Here is a 26444-nt window from a genome sequence, read left to right as displayed (position 1 = left end):
GTTTAAAAGATGAAATGTTAAATTAATTAACATATACATGAATTGAAGATTATAATAATAATAATAATAAGTTGGAAGGGACCTTGGAGGTCATCTAGTCCAACCCCCTGCTCAGGCAGGAAACCTTATACCATTTCAGGCAAATGGCTGTCCAGTCTCTTCTTAAAAACCTCCAGTGTTGGAGCATTCACTGCTTCTGGAGGCAGGTTGTTCCACTGGTTAATTGTTCTAACTGTCAGGAAGTTTCTCCTTAGTTCTAGGTTGCTTCTCTCCTTGACTAATTTGCATTATTGATGAATATTAGAAAGCTGCTTGCTGTTTGATCGATAGAATGGGAGCAGTCTTGGCTTGAATATGAGACAGTGTAAATAAAGGGGGAAGGAGAGGGAAATGGTTGTTGTAATATTTTGAGATTTATATTGATGACACTTAAATGTGATGGAATTGTTGTGCTCAGCCGCCACATTGCTTTTCAAATATGTTAATTTTAATATTGGAAAAATAATTAAAAAATATTTTTTTAAAAAAATGTGCAAAAGTGTAAGAATTTCCCAAGTGTGCCTGAAATATTCTCAGAGCAAGTAGTTCTCCAATTAACAGAACACAGTCAGGAGGACCATCTGCTTACAGACTAATGGAATAATCTGCCTGGAATCCTCTCCAGTCTGAAGCCATCCTGAACAATGGGATCTATACTCTATTTTTGCACAGCTATGGCAGTTCCCAACTATAGCTTAGTGAACAGACATTTGGAGGTACAAGCTTCCAGTTATCAGGACCTCAAAGATCCAAGGTAACCTACTAAGTTGGACAGATCAATGGTCCTATTTGATTTAGGAAAATGTTGCATGCTTTCCCCCTGATAATACTTTAGAGTCAAAACCTAGATGATCATCACTTCTATAACAGATAGAACAGGTGGAGGGTGGGAATACACGTACCCACACATAACTAAGTAACAAGGAAACTACCCTGACCTGATGAAAGATAATTTAGGATATATTCTGGAAACAAGCATTGTATAATAAAAAAGGAGCATATAAAAATCCACCCAAGAATGAAAGATTCAAAAAACAATAAATTTTCAAACCCAATCCATCAGTGTCAAACTTTCCCCTTGTAATCTCTCCACCTTAAGAGCTCTGTTCTGGTTGAGGATAAGACCACAAAAACAGTTGATCTGTTAGCCTCGTTGGCAGGTAGCTTAAAGGGAGGTAAAAGAGTTTTGCGTCCCAACCAACTGAGTAGCGGAAGCGAGGATTCACAGCAGTCAATGCATGTTCCATGCAGTTGGTAACCAGATAAAGTTTAGAACTGCAGTTGGCTTGCAACTTACTAGTTCCTTTGATCACTACAGAAAGAGAAGGGGGAAAAAATGAAATAAGAATACACTAGTCCCTCACAACATATAAATTAGAACCATCCTAATCTCTCATTTAACTATCTTGTATACAAATGGCCCAGACCATACCTATTCTTTGCAACGATACCTTTTGCTCGTTACAAATTTAGGAGCCTGGAGTTAACATCCAGAGAATTGTGGGTTTCGTTTATAAAATAGTCAATGTGGTAAGAATGCATCCAGCCAGAAATAACGCTCAGGGTAACAGCATAATTAGAATATGTAGAAGACTTTCTGTAGCTATGTGGCTCACTGAACAAAATGCATTGGCCCTAAGAAGGTTAATAATTTCTTTCATCCAATTAAAAGGGGAGGTTCTAAGTAACTCCCACCCAGGCATACATCATCCACCCAGAAGCTTAGCAACCCCCAGGAGTTCCCAAAGAAAGCTAGGACAGTTCAGAAAACTAGGATAGTTCATATAAGTTAGTTATTAGAAAACAAAAATCAAGCATGCCAAAACTGGGTCTAATTTTTGACTCATGAGACAGAAACAAGGCAGATATCATCTAATAGAATTATATTTTATTTCCTAGATAAGGAAATAGGTTTCTTAAATTTCTTTGACAGGCCTCCTTGAATTAAAGTCCCATTTAAGGGAGAAGCAAACCAAGCATTCAAGTTAACAACCACAGGGTCCGACTGCCCATCTGTTAAGAAAGACGGTCAGCTCCCTGCAGTTGAACTAGAAGTCCCGGACTCTGTATTGTTTGACATCAGGTTTTTGAGAAAATAGGAGAATCACACTCACTTGAGTTAAAATAACGCTCTCCATACGCTTCCTTGGTTTCTTTGGGAAGGCGCTCCCAGATGTTCCTGAAATTCTCGTGCAAGATTTTTTCATTGGTGATTGAAGTTTTGAAGTAACCTGGCTCTATTATGCAGACTTTCACTCCAAAGGGCGAGAGTTCAAGCCTGGGGGGGGGGGGGAGAAATTAATATTATCTACCTCAGATCCTGAAAGACAATTATGGATGTGACATCTTAAAAAAATGCGGGAGCAGGGACAAAAGGAAAGCACTGAGAGGAAATGAACATGGAAGGAGAAAAATACAAAATGAGAAAGTACAAATTCTGTATTCTGTATGGTAAAGGTAAAGGTAAAGGTTCCCCCGCACATGCGTGCTAGTCGTTTCCAACTCTAGGGGCCGGTGCTCATCTCCGTTTCAAAGCCGAAGAGCCAGCGCTTGTCCGAGGACGTCTCTGTGGTCATGTGGCTGGCATGACTAGACGCCAAAGGCGCACGGAACGCTATTACCTTCCCACCGTAGTGGTCCCTATTTTTCTACTTGCATTTTTATGTGCTTTCGAACTGCTAGGTTAATAATAGTAATAATAATAATAATAATAATAATAATAATAATAATAAGAATAAGAATAAGAATAAGAATAAGAAGAAGAAGAAGAAGAAGAAGAAGAAGAAGAAGAAGAAGAAGAAGAAGAAGAAGAAGAAGAAGAAGAAGAAGTAGTTGGAAGGGACCTTGGAGGTCATCTAGTCCAACCCCCTGCTCAGGCAGGAAACCCTATACCATTTCAGACAAATGGCTGGCCAGTCTTTTCTTAAAAACTTCCAGTGTTGGAGCATTCACCACTTCTGGAGGCAGGTTGTTCCACTGATTAATTTTTCTAACTGTCAGGAAGTTTCTCCTTAGTTCTAGGTTGCTTCTCTCCTTGACTAGTTTCCATCCATTGCTTCTTGTCCTCCCTTCAGGTGCTTTGGAGAATAGCTTGGCAGAAGCTGGGACAAGTAACAGGTGCTCACTCTGCTACACGGCACCCGGGATTCGATCCGCCAAACTGCCGACCTTCTGATCGACAAGCTCAGCGTCCTAACCCACTGAGCCACCGCGTCCCTATCTGTATGAAAAAGTATTAATTCTAGGATTAATCTCCCAAAAGAAAGCATGGGAAATAATGTTAAGACTCTGACTTCTATACACTACACTTCTATAGCAAAGAATAGAATTCTTTTTACTTGAAAGTAAAAAAGAATTCTGTTCTGTGTTACAGACCTACAGGTAGTCCTCGACTTACAACAGTTCATTTAGTGACTGTTCAAAGTTAAAACGGCACTAAAAAAAAGTGACTTATGACCATCTTTCACAGTTAAAGACCTTTGAAGCACTCCCACGATCATGTAATCAAAATTCAGACACTTGGCAAAGGACTCTTATTTATGACGGTTGCTGTCAAAGTAAATGGTGAAGCCAGATTCACTTAACAACCAGGTTACTAACTTATCAACTGCAATGATTCACTTAACAACTATGGCAAGAAAGGTCGTAAAATGGGTGAAAACCCACTTAACAAATGTCTTAACAACAGAAATTTTGGGCTCAATTGTGGTCATATGTCGAGGACGACCTGTATGTGGTGTTACATGAATGGGAAGTCTAAATAAGGATGCTTGGTGAAATGATGAAACAAAAATAACTGTGAATGAGGGATGGGGGGAAAAAATGAGGGAGAGAAAAAAAATGTGACAATGTGTTTTGAAAAAAAGGTGGGCGGGATTGCAAAGAATATAATATAGGAGTTAGGAATGGTCCAGGATAAAAGAGATAGAGAAACTGCAGAATGATTATGATAGATATAAAAAAATGTTGTGGAAGTAGGCGAAGAAAGGATAAGATGGAACAAATACAAATCTGAAAACTGAGTGACAAAAGTTAGGTTTGATGGGGGAAATGAAAGTTATATCTACACAGAAAGAAACTAGACTTTGTCAATTAATTAATTAATTTATGTGCCTTGATAGCATATTTACTATTCTTCTGTCAAATCTATTACCGGTATATGAAAGTGAGAATTGGATATAATGCATAAAAATGTAAAATTGGAGTGGGAACGATGTATTTAAGTATTGTCTTTTTGTGTGTGTGCATGGGTATGTGTATTTACTATGTATAGTAAAGTAAGAAGAGATGGCCCATTTTTTTTAAAAAAATGCTATTTTTATCTTATTTATAGGCTGCCTGACTCACACCTCTGAGTAGTTTACAATTAAAATGTTTTTAAAAATTACAAAAGAAAAAAAATCGTGAGCTCTCCAAAAATAACATAAAAGCCAAAACCTCAATCAATAAGGGGCTCAACTTTCAGTTTTCCCCACACCCTAGGAGAGCAGCCAGGTCTTTAATAACTTCTTGAACATCACCCAGTGAGAACCTCCTAAATCTCTAAGGGAATATAATTACAGAGGGGAGGCATGGCCCATTGTGAAAGAGCAGATTGTTTAAGAAAATTGCAGGCATGCAAAGAAGGCATGCTTCCTGCAATATGACACTGCTAGATTAATGGCATCCACACCAATCTCACCAGATGGGCAGAAACAACCAGGGACAGGTGGTCACTTGAATAACTAGGCCCTATGCCATGGTGGGCTTTATGGCTCAAAACTATTGAGTAGGTGGCCTTTTGTGACTAGGGCAGCCTCTGCACAATTTCATGTTGTGCCAGTTGTGCCCTTTCCTGGCTCTGTTCAGTCTCGCAAGCCCTCTCACACTTGGACTGCTGCAATGAACTCTTAAAAGAGTATCCAGAAAATTCAGCTGGTGCAGAACATCGCTGCACAGGCATGGCCCACGTTACACTGCTGTTCCACGAGATGCACCGGTTGCCAGTTTGCTTCCACATCCAATTCGAGGGGTTGGTTATAGCCTTTAAAGCCCTTCATGCCATGGGTCCAAGCTATCTTGAGAAACTGGCTCACCCCAATGGCATTAGCCTGCTCCAGCTGTGCCGACAGAAGGAGCATGCTGTGGGCTCCATCAGCCAAGGAATTTTGGCTGGCAGATTCCAGAAAAGCCTTTTCTGCCATGGCTCCTGCCTCCTAGAACATCATGCCCACTGAGATCAGATCTGCTTCCCACCCTTTTCGTCCTTCTGAGAGTCCTTGAAGATGTGGCTATTCTAATTAGAATGGGGCCCCAATGGGAGTGTGGCAAGTTGGAGGTGGGATATAGACAACACTACACCCCCTCCCTGTGTGCACTTTGCTCCCTCCCTCTCCATCCTGCTTAGTTTTATTTTGACTGAAATTTTATTTCAATTAAAATATAACTAAGATCTCTATTGTTTTAATGTTTTACACTCATTTCATTCAATATCTGTAAATTGCCTAAACCCATCTTTGGATAGATAGCAACATACAATATAGATTAGATTAGATTAGATTAGATTAGATTAGATTAGATTAGATTAGATTAGATTAGATTAGATAGATAGATAGATAGATAGATAGATAGATAGATAGATAGATAGATAGATAGATAGATAGATAGATAGATAGATAGACAGACAGACAGACAGACAGACAGACAGACAGACAGACATATGCCTGGCTGAGGAATTCTGGGAGTTGAAGTCCACAAGTCATAAAAGGGGCCAAGTTTGAAAATCACTGATTCACAATGTGCTAACCATAAGGTGTTTTGTTTGAAATTCAGTGTGAGGCATGAACTCAATCGCTGTAGGTTTGTAATGTCATGTCAGGGCCCTTTGATGAAGGGGGTCATATTTTTTTTAACATAACCCTCCAATTGCATTTTTAACAATGGCAAAAAAAAAATCTGGCCTGCTATAGTTATGACAAGCAAAACAGTTGCTAATCACTTAAGCACTCCAGAGAGCAGATCCTATCTTGGCTTCTAACACAAGGCATTTTATTGTGGCATTTTATAATGACTAGAGCAGACAGGATTGCAAATACTAAAAATATTTTTTTATTTATTTTAATTCCATTTATATCCCGCCCTTCTCCGAAGACTCAGGGCGGCTTACAAGCTTAACAGTAGCCCTCATTCTATGTATATGCCTGCTTATTAGGGCCTTCACACACACCCACAAGCGGCATTATTACAAAGTCAGCTTATTGCCCCCAACAATCTGGGTCCTCATTTTACCTACCTCGGAAGGATGGAAGGCTGAGTCAAAATATGGTTTTGCAGATCAAAACCCACCTATGCTGGGGAATTGCTCGATTTCAGAAAAGCATGTGCTTGAAGCAGGTGTAAAGCTGGATGGAAAAGCAGGGTATTCTGTGTGAAATATTTCTATATTTTGGATGCAAATGGGTGACAAACATTTGTTTCAATGGGAATAAGTTGTTGGCACTGTAACAACTTTGGGAGAAATTGACATTTATGATGCTATGTGAACTTCATTTTTCAGAATGTATGCACTGGTGTATATTTAATAAAGTTTTACCTGCAGGTACAGGTAGTGCTCGACATACAACCATAATTGAGTCTGATTACAGTTGTAACTTGTGTTGGTCGTTAAGCAGGACACCACATGAGTGAACCCGATTTTATAAGCTTTTTTTGTCGTGGGCATTAAGTGAATCACCATAGTTACTTCAGGAACACACCATTTGTTCAGTGAATCCATTGTCTGCAATGGGTATTTTTGCCAGAAACCAGAAGTAAATATGGCTTTCCAGCAAAAAAGTCACAAATTGCAGTCAAGTGACTGCAGGACAGTGGAATCAGGTGTAAATGTGAGCCAGTGGCTGAGTACCTAAAATGCAATTATGTGACGTGTGTGTGTGTGTGTGTGTGTGTGTGTGTGTGTGTGTGTGCATGCGCGCCATCAGAACTTCAAATCCAGGTTGTAAGTAGCCTTGGAAAGGTCTGCCATAATTTTTAAGAGGTAGTAAGCGACAGATCATAAGTCAAGGTCCACATGTATTCCGCTTTGCTTTTTAACCAGTAAGATTTACACTGATGTTTTACATGTATGTTATGTCTCTCTCATACACCTGGATCTAACCATCAGCTCTTTTAAAGGAGAGCTCGCTCAGTTTTACTCACAAATCAGTCCCCTTCCATTTGCAAAGGTTTAGCTCAGTTTAACGCGACATTCTGTTACTTTCAGCAGAGGAATTTCAACATGGTGATGGTAAAACTTCCCTGTTAATTAGTACTTATCAATCATCTTTTTATGTACCAACTTATCTCTCACTGTTAACTTTTTTTAAAAAAATAAAACAATTGGGTCATGAATGATGCATTTGGGGGGGGGAGTCAAAATCCCTGATTAGAACGTAAAAGTTTGCTCAGCATTTTGAAATGTTGGTACTTATAAAAGTACGGTATCTAAAGATACTGTATTTAACTTTGGTGCCATATGAGAAGGTTGATCAGTCTGCAGTTACGCTAGTGTTGTATCCTGTGACACTTCTGTAGACTAATACTGTAATTATTACTGTGACACTAGTTTTTATATTCTGAAATACCCTGTTTTATGAAAGAATGTACCCCAACGTCCCAGAAACATTTGAATTTTTACCAATACGATTAACAGAAAACAGCACTTACCTGAGGCTATCAGAGAAAGATTCCACCCCATATTTTGAAGGACAGTAGGCTCCACCAAACACACTTAATCGGCCCATTATGCTGGCAATGTTGACAATACGTCCCTTGGCTTTTCTCAGTAATGGTATCATGTGTACGGTCACATCAATCAAACCAAGTAGATTGATATCTAAGATTTTCTTGAAATCCTCCTTGGTTAGCCACTCATTTGGGCCTGTCGGGATAGAAACACCGGCGTTGTTTACCAATCCCCAAAGTCCTAATAAGAAAAAGAAAAACAAGGGACATCAACTAAGTGATAAAAGGCCTCTACAGCATCCCTCTGGAATACCCTCTCTTGTTATACATTAGGCACGCAAATCTTGTTCTTTAAACATGTGAAGAAGACAGCTTAGAGATTATCTAAGACAGAGTCCCCTGGTCCATGGACCAGCAATGGTCCGTGGAATGCCAGAAACTGGTCTGCGCAAACCAGCAAAGCCCCATCTGCGGAATGCAAGCAGCATGCGAAACCATGCCCACTCCGGTCGGCAGAAAAACCTCTCTCCACGGAAGCGGTCCCTGGTGCCCAAAATATTGGGGGCCGCTGACCTAAGATAACCCAACTGTATTCCCTGAAAACAGAACAAAATTAAGTAACTGATAAATATTTCTGTCCTTCAACATCCTCTGCTTTGTTACATCAAACTTAAAACTCACTGAATGTTTATAAAAGTAAGGAGAAAAAAAACAGCACAAACAAACCTAACAGATATTATCTCAGGGGTCAACTGTTAAGCTGTTGGGTGAGGAACAGAGAGGCCCAGGCTAATAGATGTTAATGTAAATGATAATACAATACTAATAATACAATACAATATTAGTAGGGTAGAGTAGAGTAGAGTAGAGTAGAATAGAAATAAATAGAAATAGAAATAGAATCTTTATTGTCACTTTAAATGTACACTAATCCAGGGGTCCATTAGTGGGCCATGAGCGGTCTGCAAGTAGGCCATGGAAATAGCTGGTGAGTTTGCATGCGCACGCACATTCTCACTTGCATAAACAGTGGGCGAGAGCATCCGGACTCGCTCCATTTGTGTGAATGGCAGGTGTGCGTACATGCCACTTGCGCAAATGGAGCTGTGTGCAGATGCTTACCAGCCACTTGCGCAAACCATCCCCTCCTGCTCCCGCTGGTCCACAAAGCCAGAAATGTTGGGGAACTCTGCACTAATCAGCTTACTTTAAAATGAAATTTTGTTGCATTCAAGAAAAAAAAACATTTTGCACATACCCACATATGCACACACATATGACACAGAGAAATAAACTGAGCTAAGGTGTGCAGGGTCCAATTCAGCTCTCAAGAGCTAGGATTTATGGAAGCCTAATCTCAATTTACAGACCTGGAAAGATTAAATATTTTTGGCACATCTCCTTAGTAAACAATAAGACACATTGCAATATTCATCTTGGTCACTTCTTTTAGAGTTTTGTTTGCTTAGAAAGGCCATTCATTTTCCTTCTAATGTGCAATGTTCACATTAAAGCCTGTTTTGTGACTCACACCGGGGTACTCAGAGTTCTCTTTCATTTTCCCTACAAGAATAATCCTCTAAAAAGATTAGAGGAGAGTGACTGGCCCAAAGTCACAAAATGAGAATAATCTGGAAGCTAGGCTTTCCTACTCTTAACCTTACTCTTAATCTGATCAGCAAGTTGGTTGCTGATTTCATGCAGCAACCAACTTAAATGCGATGGACATGTTTTTATTTGCCTTGGCATTTGATAGCTACTAATGAAAACTTCCCGGTACTTGTGGTCATTTTTCATAAGTCTTATTTGTGGGAATAGTCTGTGGGAATATCATTGGGAGACAGGAGGAGGAAGACTGCTGCCAGGAAAACGGTCAGATAAGAGACATCTCCGTTCACAGAAGGACTGGAGATGTGGAAAAATGTCTTAGAAGAGACTGTCTTGGATCCCCTAGAAAAAGGGGTCCCCAATCCCAGGGCCGTGGACCAGTACCAGGCCGCGGCATGCCAGCAACCGGTCTGCACAAACAAGAAAAAGCCCCATCCACAGGATGCAGGCAGCACACAAAACCACGCCCCATCTGGTCCGCAGAAAAAGCTCTCTCCACGGAACTGGTCCCTGATGCCCAAAAGGTTGGGGACCTCTGCCCTAGAAAGTAAAGGCAAGGAGGGGAAATGTGCTTTCAATTCTGTTACAGCAACCTTCTAATGAAGGTAATGTTAGAAGTCACCTCTTGCAAGTCCATAAAAATTGGGACAGCCTCCAGATATTGTGAAATTAATCAATCTGATATATGCCTGGCATGACAATCATCCACAGCTGCTGAAAGAAGTAATAGTGCAGTTAATCCTTGTTTAGTGAGAATGATTTGCTGTAAATCTGGTCTAGTGGTTACGACACCATGTTAGAAACCAGAAGATGTGAGTTCAGCTTCTCTGAGGTCATATTAGGTACAGTATGTTCACTGTCTTCAGTCATTTATAAAAAAACTAATAAAGGCAGGACGAGAACTTGAAAAAAAATGAAACTGACAAAATGGTTGTTAGGTGAAGCAGTCATTAAGTGAGACCCTGTTCTTACTTCAACTTTCCTCTGCTTTACAAACCTGTGAAAATTGCAAATAAAGGCACTGGCTGCAAAATTGCTTTTTCATCATCATCCTAACTGCCAAGGCAATTGCTAAACAAAGACTACTGATAATAAAATGGATAAGCAGCTAGCATTGAATCTGGATGGGCAAGCAAAACCACTTCAGTATTTAAGTTGGTATATTCTTTTCTAGATAAAACAAAGCTGGCCGTATCAAAAGCCAGTTACCTTATTTTAATGCATTTCTATGGATGATTTTTGAGGTTGGAAGCCCCAATCACTATAACACAGGGGACTTCAAACTTGGCCCTTTTATGACTTGTGGACTTCAACTCCCAGAATTCCTCAGCCAGGCATGCTGTCCACAAGTCAAAAAAGGGCAAGTTTGAAGACCCCTGCTATAACATAACATAACAATATCACACATAACATATAACATAACAATTAACTGTCATAAAATTACCATAAATCCAGACCGTAAATGCTGATTGCATTTAATATTAAAGCCAGCAAATGTTAATAAAAGTGAAGGCTAATCTTATGGGACCTGTGTACTACATGTCAAGATTAGTGGGGCAGGAAAATTGGGCTTTCCTGTTGTTGCTAACACATGGCTGTGTTGGCTGGGGCTGCATAGAACTTACACAACATCTAGATGGCCACCACAACCTGATTCACCCTGTGGTCAGCCATTTGCATCTTTATTACCAAGCCAATGGCAATGTGCACCATTTTCTGAAACCCCTTGTGAGGAGAGTTCGGTAGCAGCCTCAGAAGACACAATGAGCAAGAACAAAACTGTATGTAGTGCAGGGCAAGCAACCTTGCAGGGGTTATGGACAACTCCTGCAATTGTTTGCCATCGTCTGTGCTCAGGCTGATGGGAGTTGCGGTCTAAAACATCTGCAGGGCAATAGCGCAAGAGTTCAGTCCAGTTTAGTAACTTTTGCCTCCGATACATAGCAAGGAACATTTTTCATTGAAAGAAAAGGGTTGCTCAACAGTCACATGGCCTAATATGTACAGCGATAAAGAAAATGGACTTCAAACCTAGAGAAGCTAGAGTCAAAATCTCCTGCTTAGTATCTTTTTTTTATTTATCAGTTTCAGAGGTCTGTAGTGATTAAAAAAAAAGTGGGGCTATCCCTTCTGTAAATTCACCCTAATTTACACAAGTAGAATAAATACGTTTATTATTCTATTTTATTCAAACCCTAAAGAAAACCCAAGAGTGCCTGACTTCTGTGCCAACCTTTGTCTCCCACTTGGCTTTTCACCCATTCCGTTGCTTTGTCCAAACTTTCTGTGCTGTTGACATCTATGAGGGTGGTCTGCAACTGCTCTGACGTGGCTTCTTTCAGCTTCTCTGCAGCCTGCTGGGTCAAACAACCTGCCAAGACCCGAAGACCTTTCGCATCCAACTGTCGAGCCAGGAGATTGCCAAATCCGGAGTCACAACCAGTTATGAAGACATATTTCTCTGTCAGGTTTGGCAAAATCTGTTTTTCACGATACCAACGGAACAGGAGATAGGACGCCAGCAAGGCCACCACATAAAACCACATGGTCTTTCAATACTTCTGTGGCTGGAAAAGAAGAACATTGCTGATGTTTGATTACCAACCGAGTGGAGGGAGAAGAGGCGAAAATAATCAATAAACAATTATTTATTGAATAAACCACAAGTGCTTGGATTCACGCACGCTGTCTTATGACCCAGGTTTTACAAACCACAGTGGCCAAGAGTTCCCACACTACCACAATCCAAGCACCTGAACGATGATGACTTAGTATCGTTATTTGTTAACGAAAGCAGTTTTTAACCTGCTGTGTTTTTATAATGAATGATTTTTAATGTTTTCAATGTTGCTGTACTGTAAGCTGCCCAGAGTCGTTGGATACGAGATGGGAGGCAAATAAATATAATTAATTAATTAAATCCCTTTGCCAATCTGACCTTGCATGCAAGAGCTGCAAAGAGGGTGAGCTGTGATTTCAAAATCCCCAGCTGAAAGGTGACATTTGGCCAGGAATAAACAAAGTGGACTTTAGCAAGGGACTCCTTCCTTGCTGAATTACATTGCATTCTGTTTATAGGTAAAGGTAAAGGTTCCCCCGCACATGCGTGCTAGTCGTTTCCGACTCTAGGGGCCGGTGCTCATTTCCGTTTCAAAGCCGAAGAGCCAGCACTTGTCCGAGGACATCTCCGTGGTCATGTGGCCGGCATGACTAGACGCCAAAGGTGCACGGAACGCTGTTACCTTCCCACCGTAGTGGTCCCTATTTTTCTACTTGCATTTTTACGTGCTTTCGAACTGCTAGGTTGGCAGAAGCTGGGACGAGTAACAGGCGCTCACTCTGTTACGCGGCACTCGGGATTCGACCCGTCAAACTGCCGACCTTCCGATCAACAAGCTCAGCGTCCTAACCCACTGAGCCACCGCGTCCCTTATTCTGTTTATAGAGTATGGTAAAGACTCCAAAAGAATGCTATTATATTTGTTTCTTACTTTAAAAAAAAAGCCTTGAGATTATGCATGAATCTCTTCTCTTTCACACACACCAACACACACGCGCACTCACACACACAGCGCCATCACCACCACTTTATCTCTGTGGCTGCTCTGTGGAATACCACCAGCAAGATTAGCAAAAATGTTTAAAAAACATGTCAGATAGATGATGGAAGTGTGAACACAAGCCAGGTTCTTATTACCATGTTTGGTGGACATGTGCCAAAGCAAAGAGTTATTGGAAAAAAATACATACGTGGCTATAGAAAAGATGTTGGGAAAACATGTAGATGTTAAACCTGAACGTTTTTTTTAATTAGGTATAATGCCAGAAAAGACTGATGAACAAAGCATATATTTAATTTTACATGTAACAAGAGCGGCAAGAATTATATTCGCACAATATTGGAAAAATGAAGAAATACCATCAGATGAGGAAATAATTTTTAAAAATACTAGAATGTGCGGAGATGGATAGATTGACTTTGAGGTTGAAAGAAAAAGAAGAAAGAGAATATTATCAAACTTGGGATGTATTTTATCAATGGCTAGACTAGAGGAAAGAATAAAGGATTAGGAATTAAATCTGTATTAGTGAATGTAAAACTCAGACAACACTTTTGTTGAACAAATACTATTGAATGTATGAAAAAAATCAGTAAAAATCTTATTTAAAAAAATCCATGAGGCAGAGAAAGGTGACTGAGTATATATAATGGTATATATATAATATGGTAAATATAGTATTAATAAAAGCATAGCCTTAGAAAATCTTTCTTGTTATGGCTATCAAGTGCCTACATTGCTGTCCAAACCAAGAGACAGCTGTCATTTAATCATCTTGTCTGGCATTCGGTATCAATCTACCATATAACAACAGCCATTGAATGACAAACTGTTGTGATTCAGGGTCAGCCTGTGGGTTCGGCAGTTGGGTCGGACGACTCAGAAGAGGAGGGGGGTGTTGAAGAGCTTGCTGATGATGGCCTTGAGGCTCTGCAGAGCCCTCAGCCAGGCCCCTCCCACCTGGTCATGACGGAGACCCAGCTGTGTGAGCCTGACAGCGTGGATGAAGATGACCCACAGCTGGCCCTGTTCAAGGACGCCCGACGCAGGAGGCAGTCAATCAGGAGTAAACAGAGGAAGGCAATGGGGCACCTCGGAAGGAGGCAGAGAGAAGCCACGCCCTGAACTGTATAAAAGGGGAATGCGTGGGAGGGCTGGTTTGCTGAAGGAAACCGCTTGAATAGCTCCTGTTTCATGGTTCGTGTCTTGTTTGCTTTTGTATCCATAAATTTGGTAGGCTTAGTTCCAGCCTCTTGCCTTCTTGTAAAAGGGGTTGTCCCTGCCTTTTCTGCAGGGCCGGTAGCAGGCTGGTACAGAACAGTTTGCCTTCAGCCTCCCACCCCTTACTATTATTATGGAGCAGCTACGTGCTGAGAATGCCCAGCTCGCCCAGCAACTCACTTTGTTGGCAGCTCAGGTGGCTCAATTGCAAGCTGAGGTCCATGCTGCACTCCCACCATCACCCCCACCCAGGAGAAAATGCCAAGTTGCGATGTCGGATAAATTTACTGGCAATCCAGAACTGTTTCCTGCTTTCCTAGGACAATGCCAGCTCTTTATCAGCGTGAGAGCAGCTGATTTCCCCACTGACCGGGATAAGGTGGGGTTTGTGTTAAGCCTTCTTTCGGGTGATGCAGCTCGTGATGCAGCTGAGGTCCATGCTGCACCCGCACCATCATCCCCACCCAGGAGAAAATGCCAAGTTGCGATGCCGGATAAATTTACTGGCAATCCAGAACTGTTTCCTGCTTTCCTGGGACAATGCCAGCTCTTTATCAGCATGAGAGCAGCTGATTTCCCCACTGACCGGGATAAGGTGGGGTTTGTGTTAAGCCTTCTTTCAGGTGATGCAGCTCGTTGGGGCACGCCTCTGCTGGCTCAACCTAGTCCATTGTTGGACAACTTTGTGGGGTTTTGTGATCATATGCGTCTGACGTATGAGGACCCTATAAAGACGCAGACTGCTACTCGTCGCCTGAAAGCTCTGAGGCAGGGTCAACGCCCCATTGATTTAGTCCCTGATGCGCCTCTCCCAGTGGGAGTAAACAGAGGAAGGCAATGGGGCACCTCGGAAGGAGGCAGAGAGAAGCCACGCCCTGAACTGTATAAAAGGGGATGCGTGGGAGGGCTGGTTTGCTGAAGGCAACCGCTTGAATAGCTCCTGTTTCATGGTTCGTATCTTGTTTGCTTTTGTATCCATAAATCTGGTAGGCTTAGTTCCAGCCTCTTGCCTTCTTGTAAAAGGGGTTGTCCCTGCCTTTTCTGCAGGGCCGGTAGCAGGCTGGTACAGAACACAAACATTGGAGCAGGAGTTAATAACCCTTTTCTCTCCAAGGAATAAGGGCACAATTATGTTTGTATTTCCGCATGCTAGCTGAGCTCCACCATTCATTTGTAAATGGATCAGCTATGATCATGTAACTTTGTCTTGTTTTATTCCCTTTGAAACCCTGAGAAAACAATGATACTCTTTGCAAACCACAGCACCAGATGTATAGCCATTTTCAACACAGTATCTCAATTCACTGAGCAAGGAAGCTGCAAATGTTGCTCTACGAAGGGATACATTTTCCTGCCTATGTCTAATTGCTTAAATAGGACAGCTGGTAATCAGTTGTTTGTTTTTGCATTATTGTTGTTGTTGTTGTTGTTGTTGAGGCAGTTGAGACTCATAGCAACCGCCTGAACAAGAAAAACTGCAGTTTTCTTGGCAAGATTTCCAGAAGTGAATTGCCCTTGCTTCTTTCACAGGGCTGAGAAAGAGAGAAAGTCCCAAGGGCACTGAGCGAGCTTCGGGACTAAGGTGGGACTAGAACTCACAGTCTCTCAGTTTTTAGCCTGGTGCTTTTAATTACTCTACCAATTCAAAGCATCGCAGGGTCTGAAAGTCACTGACTGGGTTAATAATCTCAGAATCAGATTGATATGGGAATCAGTATGGTCTAATGCAGGGGTAGGCAACCTTGGTTCTTTTATGACTCGTGGACTTCAACTCCCAGAATTCCTGAGCCAGGGAGTTGAAGTCCACGAGCCAAGATTGCCTAGCCTTGGTAATGGTTACGGGACCAGGTTAAGGAGATGGGTGAGTTCTAATCCCACTTGAAGGCATGAAAGCTGGCTGGGCGATTTTGAGCCACTCATTCTTTTTCAGCCCAACCCACCTCACAGGGTTGTTGTTGTGAGGAAAATAGGAACAAAATAGGATTAGGCATGTTTGCCACCTTGAGCCATTTACAAAAATAACAAAGATTTGATCATAATTAAAATTAAATAAACATAACCTTTTCTACCTGAATGCCCTCCCAAGGCACTGAACTTCAATCTCACCAAAAATGACTGAAGGCTGGTTTCAAGCAGTAGGACATTCAACAGGCATTCCCGGATTCATTCTCTCGGCATTTAAAAATACAAACAAACAACAAATTTCAACCGAGTTTGATGGTCTAGCACTCCTTGAACAAAACCAAAGCAAGGGGAGTTCAAGGCGGCATATGGTGGGTCTCGCTACTTCTGTTTTATCTTTCACCAGCTGAGACGGAGTTTTGGGCTACGAGAAAGAAATCTGGTGAAGGAAAGACTGGATATAAAACTAGTAAAAAATTTTTTTTATAAAAACAAAACCCTGGACGCTAAAAGATTTCTCTTTCAGACGACTTATTAGAGTTGAAAAATTAATAAAACGCTGGCTTGAAGCATGACTTAAAACTATAATCCTTCTCCCCACTTTTCCAGCGAGCTCAGCTAACCTCAGCAGGATTATGGTTTTCGGGAAGAGACGGGAGACGAAAGAGACCAACCTTACTCTACTTTGAAAATAGCCGCCCTGTTCAATTTTACGACGACAGAGCTCTTTTCGCCATTTCTTCTTAGCTAAAAAAAGAGGGGAGCCGATATACACCCAACAATACCACACCGTTTTAAATCACCGTAAACCACCCCCACCCCCCGCATAAAAGAAGATACCTCTCAAACGTTCCCTTAGCCGAAGCTCCGGCAAACGTTTCAGGGACCACGATCGTCTGATTTGGTTTTGCCGATTTGCATTTAAAAAAATGGTGAAAGTAGGTGTTTACTGCCCTCAGTGCCCGCCCACTCAACTGGAAAAAGTGGGCAGAGACCTGAAAGGGGATCCTGCCAGTACCCGCTTGTGAGTAACCCGTTGCGTAATAGTTTTCAAAAAAAAAGCAAAACATACTCATTAGACTAGATAGGAGGAGAGACGGTAGAACAAAAATGTGACCGCAAGACCTATGAAGCCATTGTGCAGAACTGTAACAGTAGAGATGTAGATGATCGAGTCTTGATAAGGCTGGGCTACGTGAATATAAACTTTATATAATTTAAATGGTAGTTGTAATTTATATTTTACATCGATTTATAAATGTGATGGAATTTATATTTATAAATTTATAAATATAAAATGGAAAGAGGGGTATATAGCCAAAACAGAATACTAGTGTATAGTCTGAATCTGCAAGGACGAAGTCAGGAAAGCTAAGTCTCAGAAATAGAATAGAATAGAATAGAATAGAATAGAATAGAATAGAATAGAATAGAATAGAATAGAATAGAATAGAATAGAATAGAATAGAATAGAATAGGAGTTGCACCCCTTCATGGATTACTGCCTTGTCGTGGCGAAGGGGCTTGCGTAATTCAATGAAGCTATGAGCTATGCCATGCAGGGCCACCCAGAGAGTTCTGACAAAACGTGATCCACTGGAGAAGGAAATGGCAACCCACTCCAGTATCTTTGCCATGAAAACCCTATGGACAGTACCAAAAGGCAAAACGATATGACGCTGGAAGATGAGCCCCTCAGGTCGGAAGGCGTCCAATATGCTACTGGGGAAGAGCAGGGGGCTAGTACTAGTAGCGCCAGAAAGAATGAAGCGACTGGGCCAAAGCCGAAAGGACGCTCAGCTGTGGATATGTCTGGTGGTGAAAGGAAAGTCCGATGCTGTAAAGATTTTTTCTCCATAGGAACCTGGAATGTAAGATCCATGAATCAAGGCAAGCTGGACGTGGTCAAACAAGAGATGACAAGACTGAACATCGACATCTTAGGTATCAGCGAACTAAAATGGACAGGAATGGGTGAATTTAATTCAGATGACCATCAGGTATACTACTGCGGGCAAGAATCCCTCAGAAGAAATGGAGTAGCCTTCATAGTCAATAAAAGGGTAGGAAAAGCAATACTGGGATACAATCCTCAAAATGACAGAATGATCTCAGTTCGAATCCAAGGCAAACCATTCAATATCACAGTAGTCCAAGTCTATGCCCCAACCACCGGTGCTGAAGAGGATGAAATTGACCGGTTCTATGAAGCCCTACAGCACCTTATACAACTAACACCCAAAAATGATGTCCTTATCATCATGGGGGATTGGAATGCTAAAGTAGGAAGCCAAAAGATAACCGGAATAACAGGCAAGTTTGGCCTTGGAGTACAAAATGAAGCAGGGCACAGGCTGATAGAATTTTGTCAAGAGAATACGATGGTCATAGCAAACACTCTTTTCCAACAACCCAAGAGACGGCTCTACACATGGACATCACCAGACGGTCAACACAGAAATCAGATTGACTATATGCTCTGCAGCCAAAGATGGAGAAGCTCTATACAGTCAGTAAAAACAAGACCAGGAGCTGACTGTGGCTCAGACCATGAGCTTCTTGTTGCAAAGTTTAGGCTTAAACTGAAGAAAGTAGGGAAAAGCACCAGGCCAGTCAGGTATGAATTAAATCATATCCCCGTTGAATATACAGTAGAGGTGACAAATAGATTTAAGGAATTAGATCTGATAGACAGGGTGCCTGAAGAACTATGGACAGAGGTTCGCAACATTGTACAAGAGGTAGCAACCAAAACCATCCCAAAGAAAAAGAAATGCAAGAAAGCAAAATGGCTGTCTGAGGAAGCTTTGCAAATAGCTGAGGAAAGGAGGGAAGCAAAAGGCAAGGGAGAAAAAGAAAGATACGCCCAATTGAATGCAGAATTCCAGAGAATAGCTAGAAGAGATAAGAATGCCTTCTTAAATGAACAGTGCAAAGAAATAGAAGAAAACAATAGAATAGGGAGGACCAGAGATCTTTTCAAGAAAATTGGAGAGATGAAGGGAACGTTCAATGCAAAAATGGGCATGATAAAGGACCAAAATGGCAGGGAACTAACAGAGGCAGAAGAGATTAAGAAGAGATGGCAAAATTACACAGAAGAACTATACAAGAATGAGCTTAACGTCCCTGATAATCACAATGAGGTGGTCACTGACCTCGAGCCAGACATCCTAGAATGTGAAGTGAAGTGGGCCTTAGAAAAGCTGAGCAACAACAAAGCTAGTGGAGGTGACAGTATTCCAGCTGAGCTATTCAAAATCTTAAAAGACAATGCAGTAAAAGTGCTACACTCAATTTGCCAGCAAATTTGGAAAACTCAACAGTGGTCACAGGATTGGAAAAGATCAGTTTACATTCCAATTCCAAAGAAAGGCAATGCCAAAGAATGTTCAAACTATCGCACTATTGCACTCATTTCTCATGCTAGTAAAGTTATGCTTAAAATCCTACAAGCTAGACTCCAGCAGTATGTGGATCGAGAACTACCAGAAGTACAGGCAGGATTTCGAAGAGGCAGAGGAACTAGAGATCAAATAGCCAACATACGCTGGATCATGGAGAAAGCTAGAGAGTTCCAGAAATACATCTACTTCTGCTTCATTGACTATGCTAAAGCCTTTGATTGTGTGGATCATAACAAACTGTGGCAAGTTCTTAAAGAGATGGGAGTACCAGAACATCTTATTTGTCTCTTGAGAAACCTATATGCGGGCCAAGAAGCAACAGTGAGAACTGGACACGGAACCACTGATTGGTTCCAAATTGGGAAAGGAGTCCGGCAAGGCTGTATACTGTCGCCTTGCCCATTTAACTTATATGCAGAGCACATCATGAGAAAGGCAGGGCTAGATGAATCAAAAGTTGGAATTAAGATTGCTGGAAGAAATATCAACAACCTAAGATATGCAGATGATACCACTCTAATGGCAGAAAGTGAAGAGGAACTGAAGAGTCTCTTGTTGCGAGTGAAGAAGGAGAGTGCAAAAGTTGGGTTGAAACTAAACATTAAGAAAACCAAGATCATGGCATCCGGCCCTCTCAATTCCTGGCAAATAGATGGGGAAGAAATGGAGGTAGTGACAGATTTTATTTTCCTGGGCTCCAAGATCACTGCAGATGGAGACTGTAGTCAAGAAATTAAAAGACGCTTGCTCCTTGGGAGGAAAGCCATGGCAAATCTAGACAGCACACTAAAAAGCAGAGACATCACCCTGTCAACAAAAGTGCGTATAGTCAAGGCTATGGTCTTCCCAGTTGCAATGTATGGCAGTGAAAGTTGGACCATAAGAAAGGCTGAGCGCAAAAGAATTGAGGCCTTTGAACTCTGGTGCTGGAGAAGACTCCTGCGAGTCCCTTGGACTGCAAAGCGATCAAACCGGTCAGTCCTAGAGGAGATCAACCCTGACTGCTCTTTAGAAGGCCAGATCCTGAAGCTAAAACTCAAATACTTTGGCCACCTAATGAGGAGGAAGGACTCACTGGAGAAGAGCCTAATGCTGGGAAAGATTGAGGGCAATAGAAGAAGGGGACGACAGAGAATGAGGTGGCTGGATGGAGTCACTGAAGCAGTAGGCATGAGCTTAAATGGACTCCAGAAGATGGCAGAGGACAGGAAAGCCTGGAGGAACATTGTCCATAGGGTCGCGATGGGTCGGACACGACTTCGCAACTAACAACAACAAGGAGTTGCAAGAAAAAGTATGTGAACCCTTTGGGATTACGTGGAGTTTTGCATGAATTGGCCATAAAATGCGCTCTAAACGTCATGTAAGTCACAACAATAGAAAAACACAGTCTGCTTAAAATAATACTACACAAACATTAGCTGTTGTCATGTTTTAATTGAACATAAGATGGAAACATTCACAGTGCAGGGTGGAAAAAGTATGTGAACCTTTGGACTTAATAACTGGTTGACTCTCCTTTGGCAGCAATAACCTCAACCAAACGTTTCCTGTAGTTGCAGATCAGACCTGCACAACGGTCTGGAGTAATTTTGGACCACTCCTCTTCACAAAACTGTTTCAGTGTAGCAATATTCTTGGGATGTCTGGTGTGAATCGCTCTCTTAAGGTCATGCCACAGCATTTCAATCGGGTTGAGGTCAGGACTCTGGGCCACTCCAGAAGGCGTATTCTGTTCTGTTGAAGCCATTGTTTTGTTGAATTACTTGTATGCTTTGGGTCATTGTCCTGTTGCATCACCCATCCTCTGCGGAGCTTGAGTTGGCGGACAGATGGTTGTACGTTTTCCTGCAAAATGTCCTGATAAACTCTGGAATTCATTTTCCCATCAATGACAACAATCCGTCCAGGCCCTGAGGCAGCAAAGCAGCCCCAAACCATGATGCTCCCTCTGCCATGTTTTACAGTGGGGATGAGGTTTTGATGTTGGTGTGCTGTGCCTTTTTTTCTCCACACATAGTGTTGTGTGTTTTTCCCAAACAACTCAATTTTGGTTTCATCTGTCCACAGTATATTTTGCCAGTACTGCTGTGGAACATCCAGGTGCTCTTTTGCAAACTTCAAACGTGCTGCAATATTTTTTTTGGACAGCAATGGCTTCCTCTGTGGTGTCCTCCCATGTACTCCATTCTTGTTTAATGTTTTCCTTATTGTAGATGTGTCAACAAAATGTTAGCATGTGCCAGAGATTTCTGTAGGTCTTTAGCTGACACTCTAGGATTCTTCTTTACCTCATTAAGCATTATGCGCTGTGCTCTTGCAGTCATTTTTACAGGATGACCACGCCTAGGGAGAGTAGCAACAGTGCTAAACTTTCTCCATTTGTAGACAGTCTGTCTTACCGTGGACACATGAACATCAAGGCTTTTGGAGATACTTTTGTAACCCTTTCCAGCTTCATGCAAGTCAACAATTCTTGATCATAGGTCTTCTGAGATCTCTTTTCTGCGAGGCATAGTTCACATCAGACAGTGCTTCTTGAGACCAGTAAACCCAAAACAGGTGTGTGTTTTTAAAGGGCAGGACAGCTGTCAGCAACACATCCAATATCATCACACTGGTTGGAGTCAAGGTTGGCTCACTCCTGGCTCCAATTAGCTCTTGGAGAAGTCATTAGGCTAGGGGTTCACATACTTTTTCCACCCTGCACTGTGAATGTTTCCATCTTATGTTCAAATGTTTGGCTCATTTTATGGCCAATTCATGCAAAACTCCATGTAATCCCAAAGGGTTCACATACTTTTTCTTGCAACTGTAGAATAGAATAGAATTGGAAGGGGCCTTGGAGGTCTTCTAGTCCAGCCCCCTGCTCGAGCAGGAGAACCTATACCATCTCAGACAAGTGACTGTCCACCCATGATTTCTGAAGGCAAGCTGTTCCACTGGTTAATTGTCCTCACTGTTAAGAAATTTCTCCTTAATTCTCTCTTTGATCAGTTTCCAACCATTGTTTCTTGTCCTGCCCTCTGATGCTTTGGAGAATAGCTTGACGCCCGCTTCTTTGTGGCAGCCCCTCAAATACTGGAATACTGCTGTCATGTTGCCCCTATTTCTTCTTTTCTTTAGACTAGCCGAACCCAAGTCCTGCATCCGTTCTTCATAAGTTTTAGTCTCCGGGCCTTTGATCATTTTAGTTGCTCTTCTCTGAACTTTTTCCAAGGTTTCAATATCTTTTTTGTAGTATGGTAACCAGAATTGGTTGAAGTATTCCAGATGTGGTCTTATTAGGGTTTTATAAAGCAGTACTAATATGTCACGTGATCTTGATTTTATGCCTCTGTTTATACAACCCAGGATTGTATTAGCTTTTTTGGCGGCGGCTGCACACTGCTGGCTCATAGTCAAGTGATCGTCCACTAGGACTCCAAGGTCCCTTTCACAGTTACTATTTTTGACCCAGGTCTCGCCTAATATGTACTTGTATCTTTGGTTTTTCCTGCCTAAATGTAAAACTTTGCTTTCCTCCACTTTAAAATTCATTTTGTTGGATAGGGCCCATTGTTCAAGTTTATCAAGATCTTTTTGGATCCTGAGTTTGTCTTCTGGGGTGTTGGCTATTCTTGCCAGTTTATAGTGTCATCTGCAGATTTGATGAGTTCCCCTTCTATTCCCTCTTCATTAATGAAGATATTGAAGAGTACTGGTCCTAAGAAGGAGCCTTGTGGTATCCCACTGCTTACTTCTCTCCATGTGGACTACTCGCTGAATACGGTTTGCCCGCCAGTTACAGATCCATCTCATGGTGTTGTTGTCTATCTCATCTTTTTCTAGCTTAATAAGCAGCAGGTTGTGGTCTACTTTGTCAAATGGCTTACTGAAATCTAAGTATACTATGACCACAGCGTTTCGCTGGCCTACTAATTTAGTCACTTAAAGAATGAAATAAGATTGGTTTGGCATGATCTGTTTTTGACAAACCCATGCTGGTTACTGGTTATAACTGTGTTCGTTTCTAGTTGTTTGCAGATGTCTTTTTATTATCTTTTCCAGGATCTTCCCAGGTATTGATGTTAGACTGATTGGTCTGAAGTTTCCTGGGTCTGTTATTTTTTCCTTTCTTAAAGATGGGAACCACATCAGCCCTTTTCCATCATCAGGTACTTCCCCGGTGCTCCAGGATTTTTGAAAGATATTGTTCTGTACCAGCCTGCTACCGGCCCTGCAGCAAAAGCAGGGACAACCCCTTTACAAACGGCAAGAGGCTGGAATAAAGCCTGCCAAATTTATTAACATAAAACAGAGCAAGACAAGACACCAACCATGAAACAGGAGCTATGAAACAGGAACTATCCAAGCGGTTGCCTTCAGCAAACCAGCCCTCCCACACATTCCCCTTAAATACAGTTCAGGGCGTGGCCTCTCTCTGCCTCCTTCCGAGGTGCCCCATTGTCTTCCTCTGTTTACTCCTGATTGACTGCCTCCTGCGTCGGGCGTCCTTGAACAGGGCCAGCTGTGGGTCATCTTCATCCAAGCTGTCAGGCTCACACAGCTGGGTCTCCGTCGTGACCAGGTGGGAGGGGCCCAGCTGAGGGCTCTGCGGAGCCTCAAGGCCATCATCAGCAAGCTCTTCAACACCCCCTCCTCCTCCTCTGAGTCATCCGACCCAACTGCCGAACCCACAGGCTGACCCTGAATCACAACACTATCCTGCACCGCAGGGCCCTTCCCCTGGGTCTGCCGATCCGGATACGGTCGGGATGAAAATTGTTCATGAAAAGCGGTCACCAACGCAGGGGCATGAACGGCGGTCGCGTCTTCCCAGGTGAAGTCCTCTGGTCCGTAACCTTTCCATTCAATCAGGTACTGGAAATGACCTTTCAGCCAACGGGAGTCCCTGATGCTGGCGACCTCGTACTCGGGGGTGCTGCCTCCATCACGAGGTCCTGATGGGGGAGGTTCTGCTCGGTGGAGTGGACAGGCCAGTTGCTCGGGGACCAACAGAGACAGATGAAAGACTGGGTGCACGCGCAGGGAACGTGGCAGAGTTAAGCGATAGGCGACCGGATTGATGACAGCCTCAACTGGGAACGGTCCTAAATATCGGTGATCTAACTTTCTCACCGGCTGTGTTGGTGGTAGGTTCCTGGTGGACAACCAGACCCAATCTCCCACCGATAGTGGAGGCGTATCCCGTCTTGACCGATCAGCAAACCTTTTGTAATCGGCCTTGGCCTTCTCTAGCTGATGTCGCACCAATCGATGGATCGCCTGTAACTCTGCCATGAAGTCGTTCGCTGCCGGCTCCGGTGAGTCCACGGGAGAAAGGGGGAAAAACCGGGGGTGATATCCCACATTGGCCAAGAACGGTGTCATCTGTGTGGAGGTGTGCTGTGAATTGTTAAATGCAAACTCAGCTATGGCCAGATAGTCCACCCAATTGTTTTGCTGCAGATTGACGTAGCAGTGCAGATATTGTTCCAGGATACCAATGACCTTCTCGGTTCCCCCGTCAGTTTGAGGATGATGCGTGGACGAGAGGCAAATCTTGATATCCAACGCATGCATCAACTCCTGCCAGAAGCGGGCTGTAAACTGGGCCCCCCTATCGGAGATGACTCTATCAGGGAGGCCGTGTAGCCGAAACACCTGCTGAATGAACATACGACTAGTGGCGCGGGCTGACGGTAAGCCGCGACAGGGGATGAAGTGCGCCATCTTGGTCAGCATGTCCACCACCACATACACTGTCGTAAAACCAGAGGATGGGGGTAAATCCATCAGAAAGTCCATGGACACAGCCCCCCAGGGTCTTTTGGGTGTCGGCAAGGGCTGCAGTAATCCAGGTGGGGCCCCTGTCGCTGACTTGGCCTGCCTGCATGGGATGCAGGAAGTGACATAGGACTGGACGTTGTGTCGGACTCGGGGCCACAAGAAGGTACGGGAGACCAGGTTCAGGGTCTTGAACAGGCCAAAATGCCCTGCCGCTGGGTTATCGTGACACTGGCTGAGGATGAGTCCCCTGAGTGGCCCTCCCGGAACGTAGAGCCGGTCACGATAATACAAGAGTCCATCCGTGACCGTCCAAGGAGAATCTGGCCCCACCTCCTCCTTCCGATGAGCCACCCACACCTCCTGCTGCTGTGCCTCCCGGATCCGAGCCCGTATATCAACCGGCTCCTGCACCGCAGCAAAACACTCGACGGGGATCACTGTCCTGGGCAGAAGCTTGTCTTCCACTCGGGAATATTCGGGCTTCCTGGACAGAGCATCCGCTCTTTGATTGTGCCCGCTAGGTATGTACTGAACCCGGAAGTCAAACCTCGCAAAGAGACCACCGGATCTGGTGTTGGTTCAAATTCCGAGCGGTCTGCAGGCTTTCCAAATTCTTATGGTCCGTCTGGACCTCGATTTGATGCCGCGCTCCCTCCTGATGATGCCTCCAGGCCTCGAACGCCACTTTGATGGCCAGCAGCTCCTTCTCCCAGATTGTATAATTGCGCTCCGAAGGGTTCAGTTTTCGTGAATGGTACGCGCAAGGGAAGAGGGTACCACTGGGCGTCGTTGCCTGGAGTAACACCGCCCCAATGGCAATGTCGGAGGCATCCGCCTCCACAACAAACGGCCGTTGTGGGTCAGGATGCTTCAAGATGGGCTCCTTCATGAAGGCTTCCTTCAAAGTCTGGAAAGCCTGTTGTTCTGGAGCGTTCCACTGGAACCGAGTCTTCTTCTGCAAGAGCCGGGTGAGGGGGGCTGTCAAGGCAGCAAACCCAGGGATGAAAGTTCGGTAATAGTTGGCGAACCCAAGAAGTCGCTGAACATCCTTCACGCGATGCGGGGGTTGCCAACTCTGCAAAAACTCAACCTTACTCGGCTCCATGGCGATGCCCTCAGGAGAAATGCGGTGACCCAGGAAATTGATGGTCACCCGGTAGAACTGGCACTTCTCCAACTTGGCAAACAGCCAATGTTCTCGGAGTCGCTGCAGGACCTGATGGAGATGCTGATG

General features: G+C 43.2%; 1 protein-coding gene across 1 annotated transcript; it reads right to left on the bottom strand.

The window, feature by feature from the left end:
- Nucleotides 1–412: 412 nt before the first annotated feature.
- On the bottom strand, nt 413–16990 carry LOC308661952 (retinol dehydrogenase 16-like). The gene is made up of 5 exons (XM_081317253.1): nt 16872–16990; nt 11582–11915; nt 7723–7981; nt 2154–2317; nt 413–1351 (listed from the first exon to the last, which is right to left on the bottom strand). The coding sequence occupies exons 2-5, from the start codon at nt 11892–11894 to the stop codon at nt 1134–1136; spliced, it is 954 nt and encodes a 317-aa protein (XP_081173379.1). The 5' UTR covers nt 11895–11915; nt 16872–16990; the 3' UTR covers nt 413–1133.
- Between the last annotated feature and the right edge of the window lie 9454 nt (nt 16991–26444).

Source organism: Vipera berus (genome assembly GCF_964194415.1).
Source record: "Vipera berus genome assembly, chromosome: 2".
Classification (NCBI taxonomy): domain Eukaryota; kingdom Metazoa; phylum Chordata; class Lepidosauria; order Squamata; family Viperidae; genus Vipera; species Vipera berus.
Note: the sequence above shows the minus strand (reverse complement) of the source record. Positions and strands in the feature narration are given on the sequence as shown.

What these genes read in the sequence shown, in the direction of transcription:
- LOC308661952 (XM_081317253.1), bottom strand. Translation starts at nt 11,894, where the DNA reads ATGTGGTTTTATGTGGTGGCCTTGCTGGCGTCCTATCTCCTGTTCCGT. An exon ending in AAGCCAAGTGGGAGACAAAG is followed by an intron (nt 7,982 to 11,581) that starts GTTGGCACAGAA and finishes TTTTCTTATTAG; the next exon opens with GACTTTGGGGATTGGTAAAC. An exon ending in TCTTTCTCTGATAGCCTCAG is followed by an intron (nt 2,318 to 7,722) that starts GTAAGTGCTGTT and finishes CCCCCCCCCCAG; the next exon opens with GCTTGAACTCTCGCCCTTTG.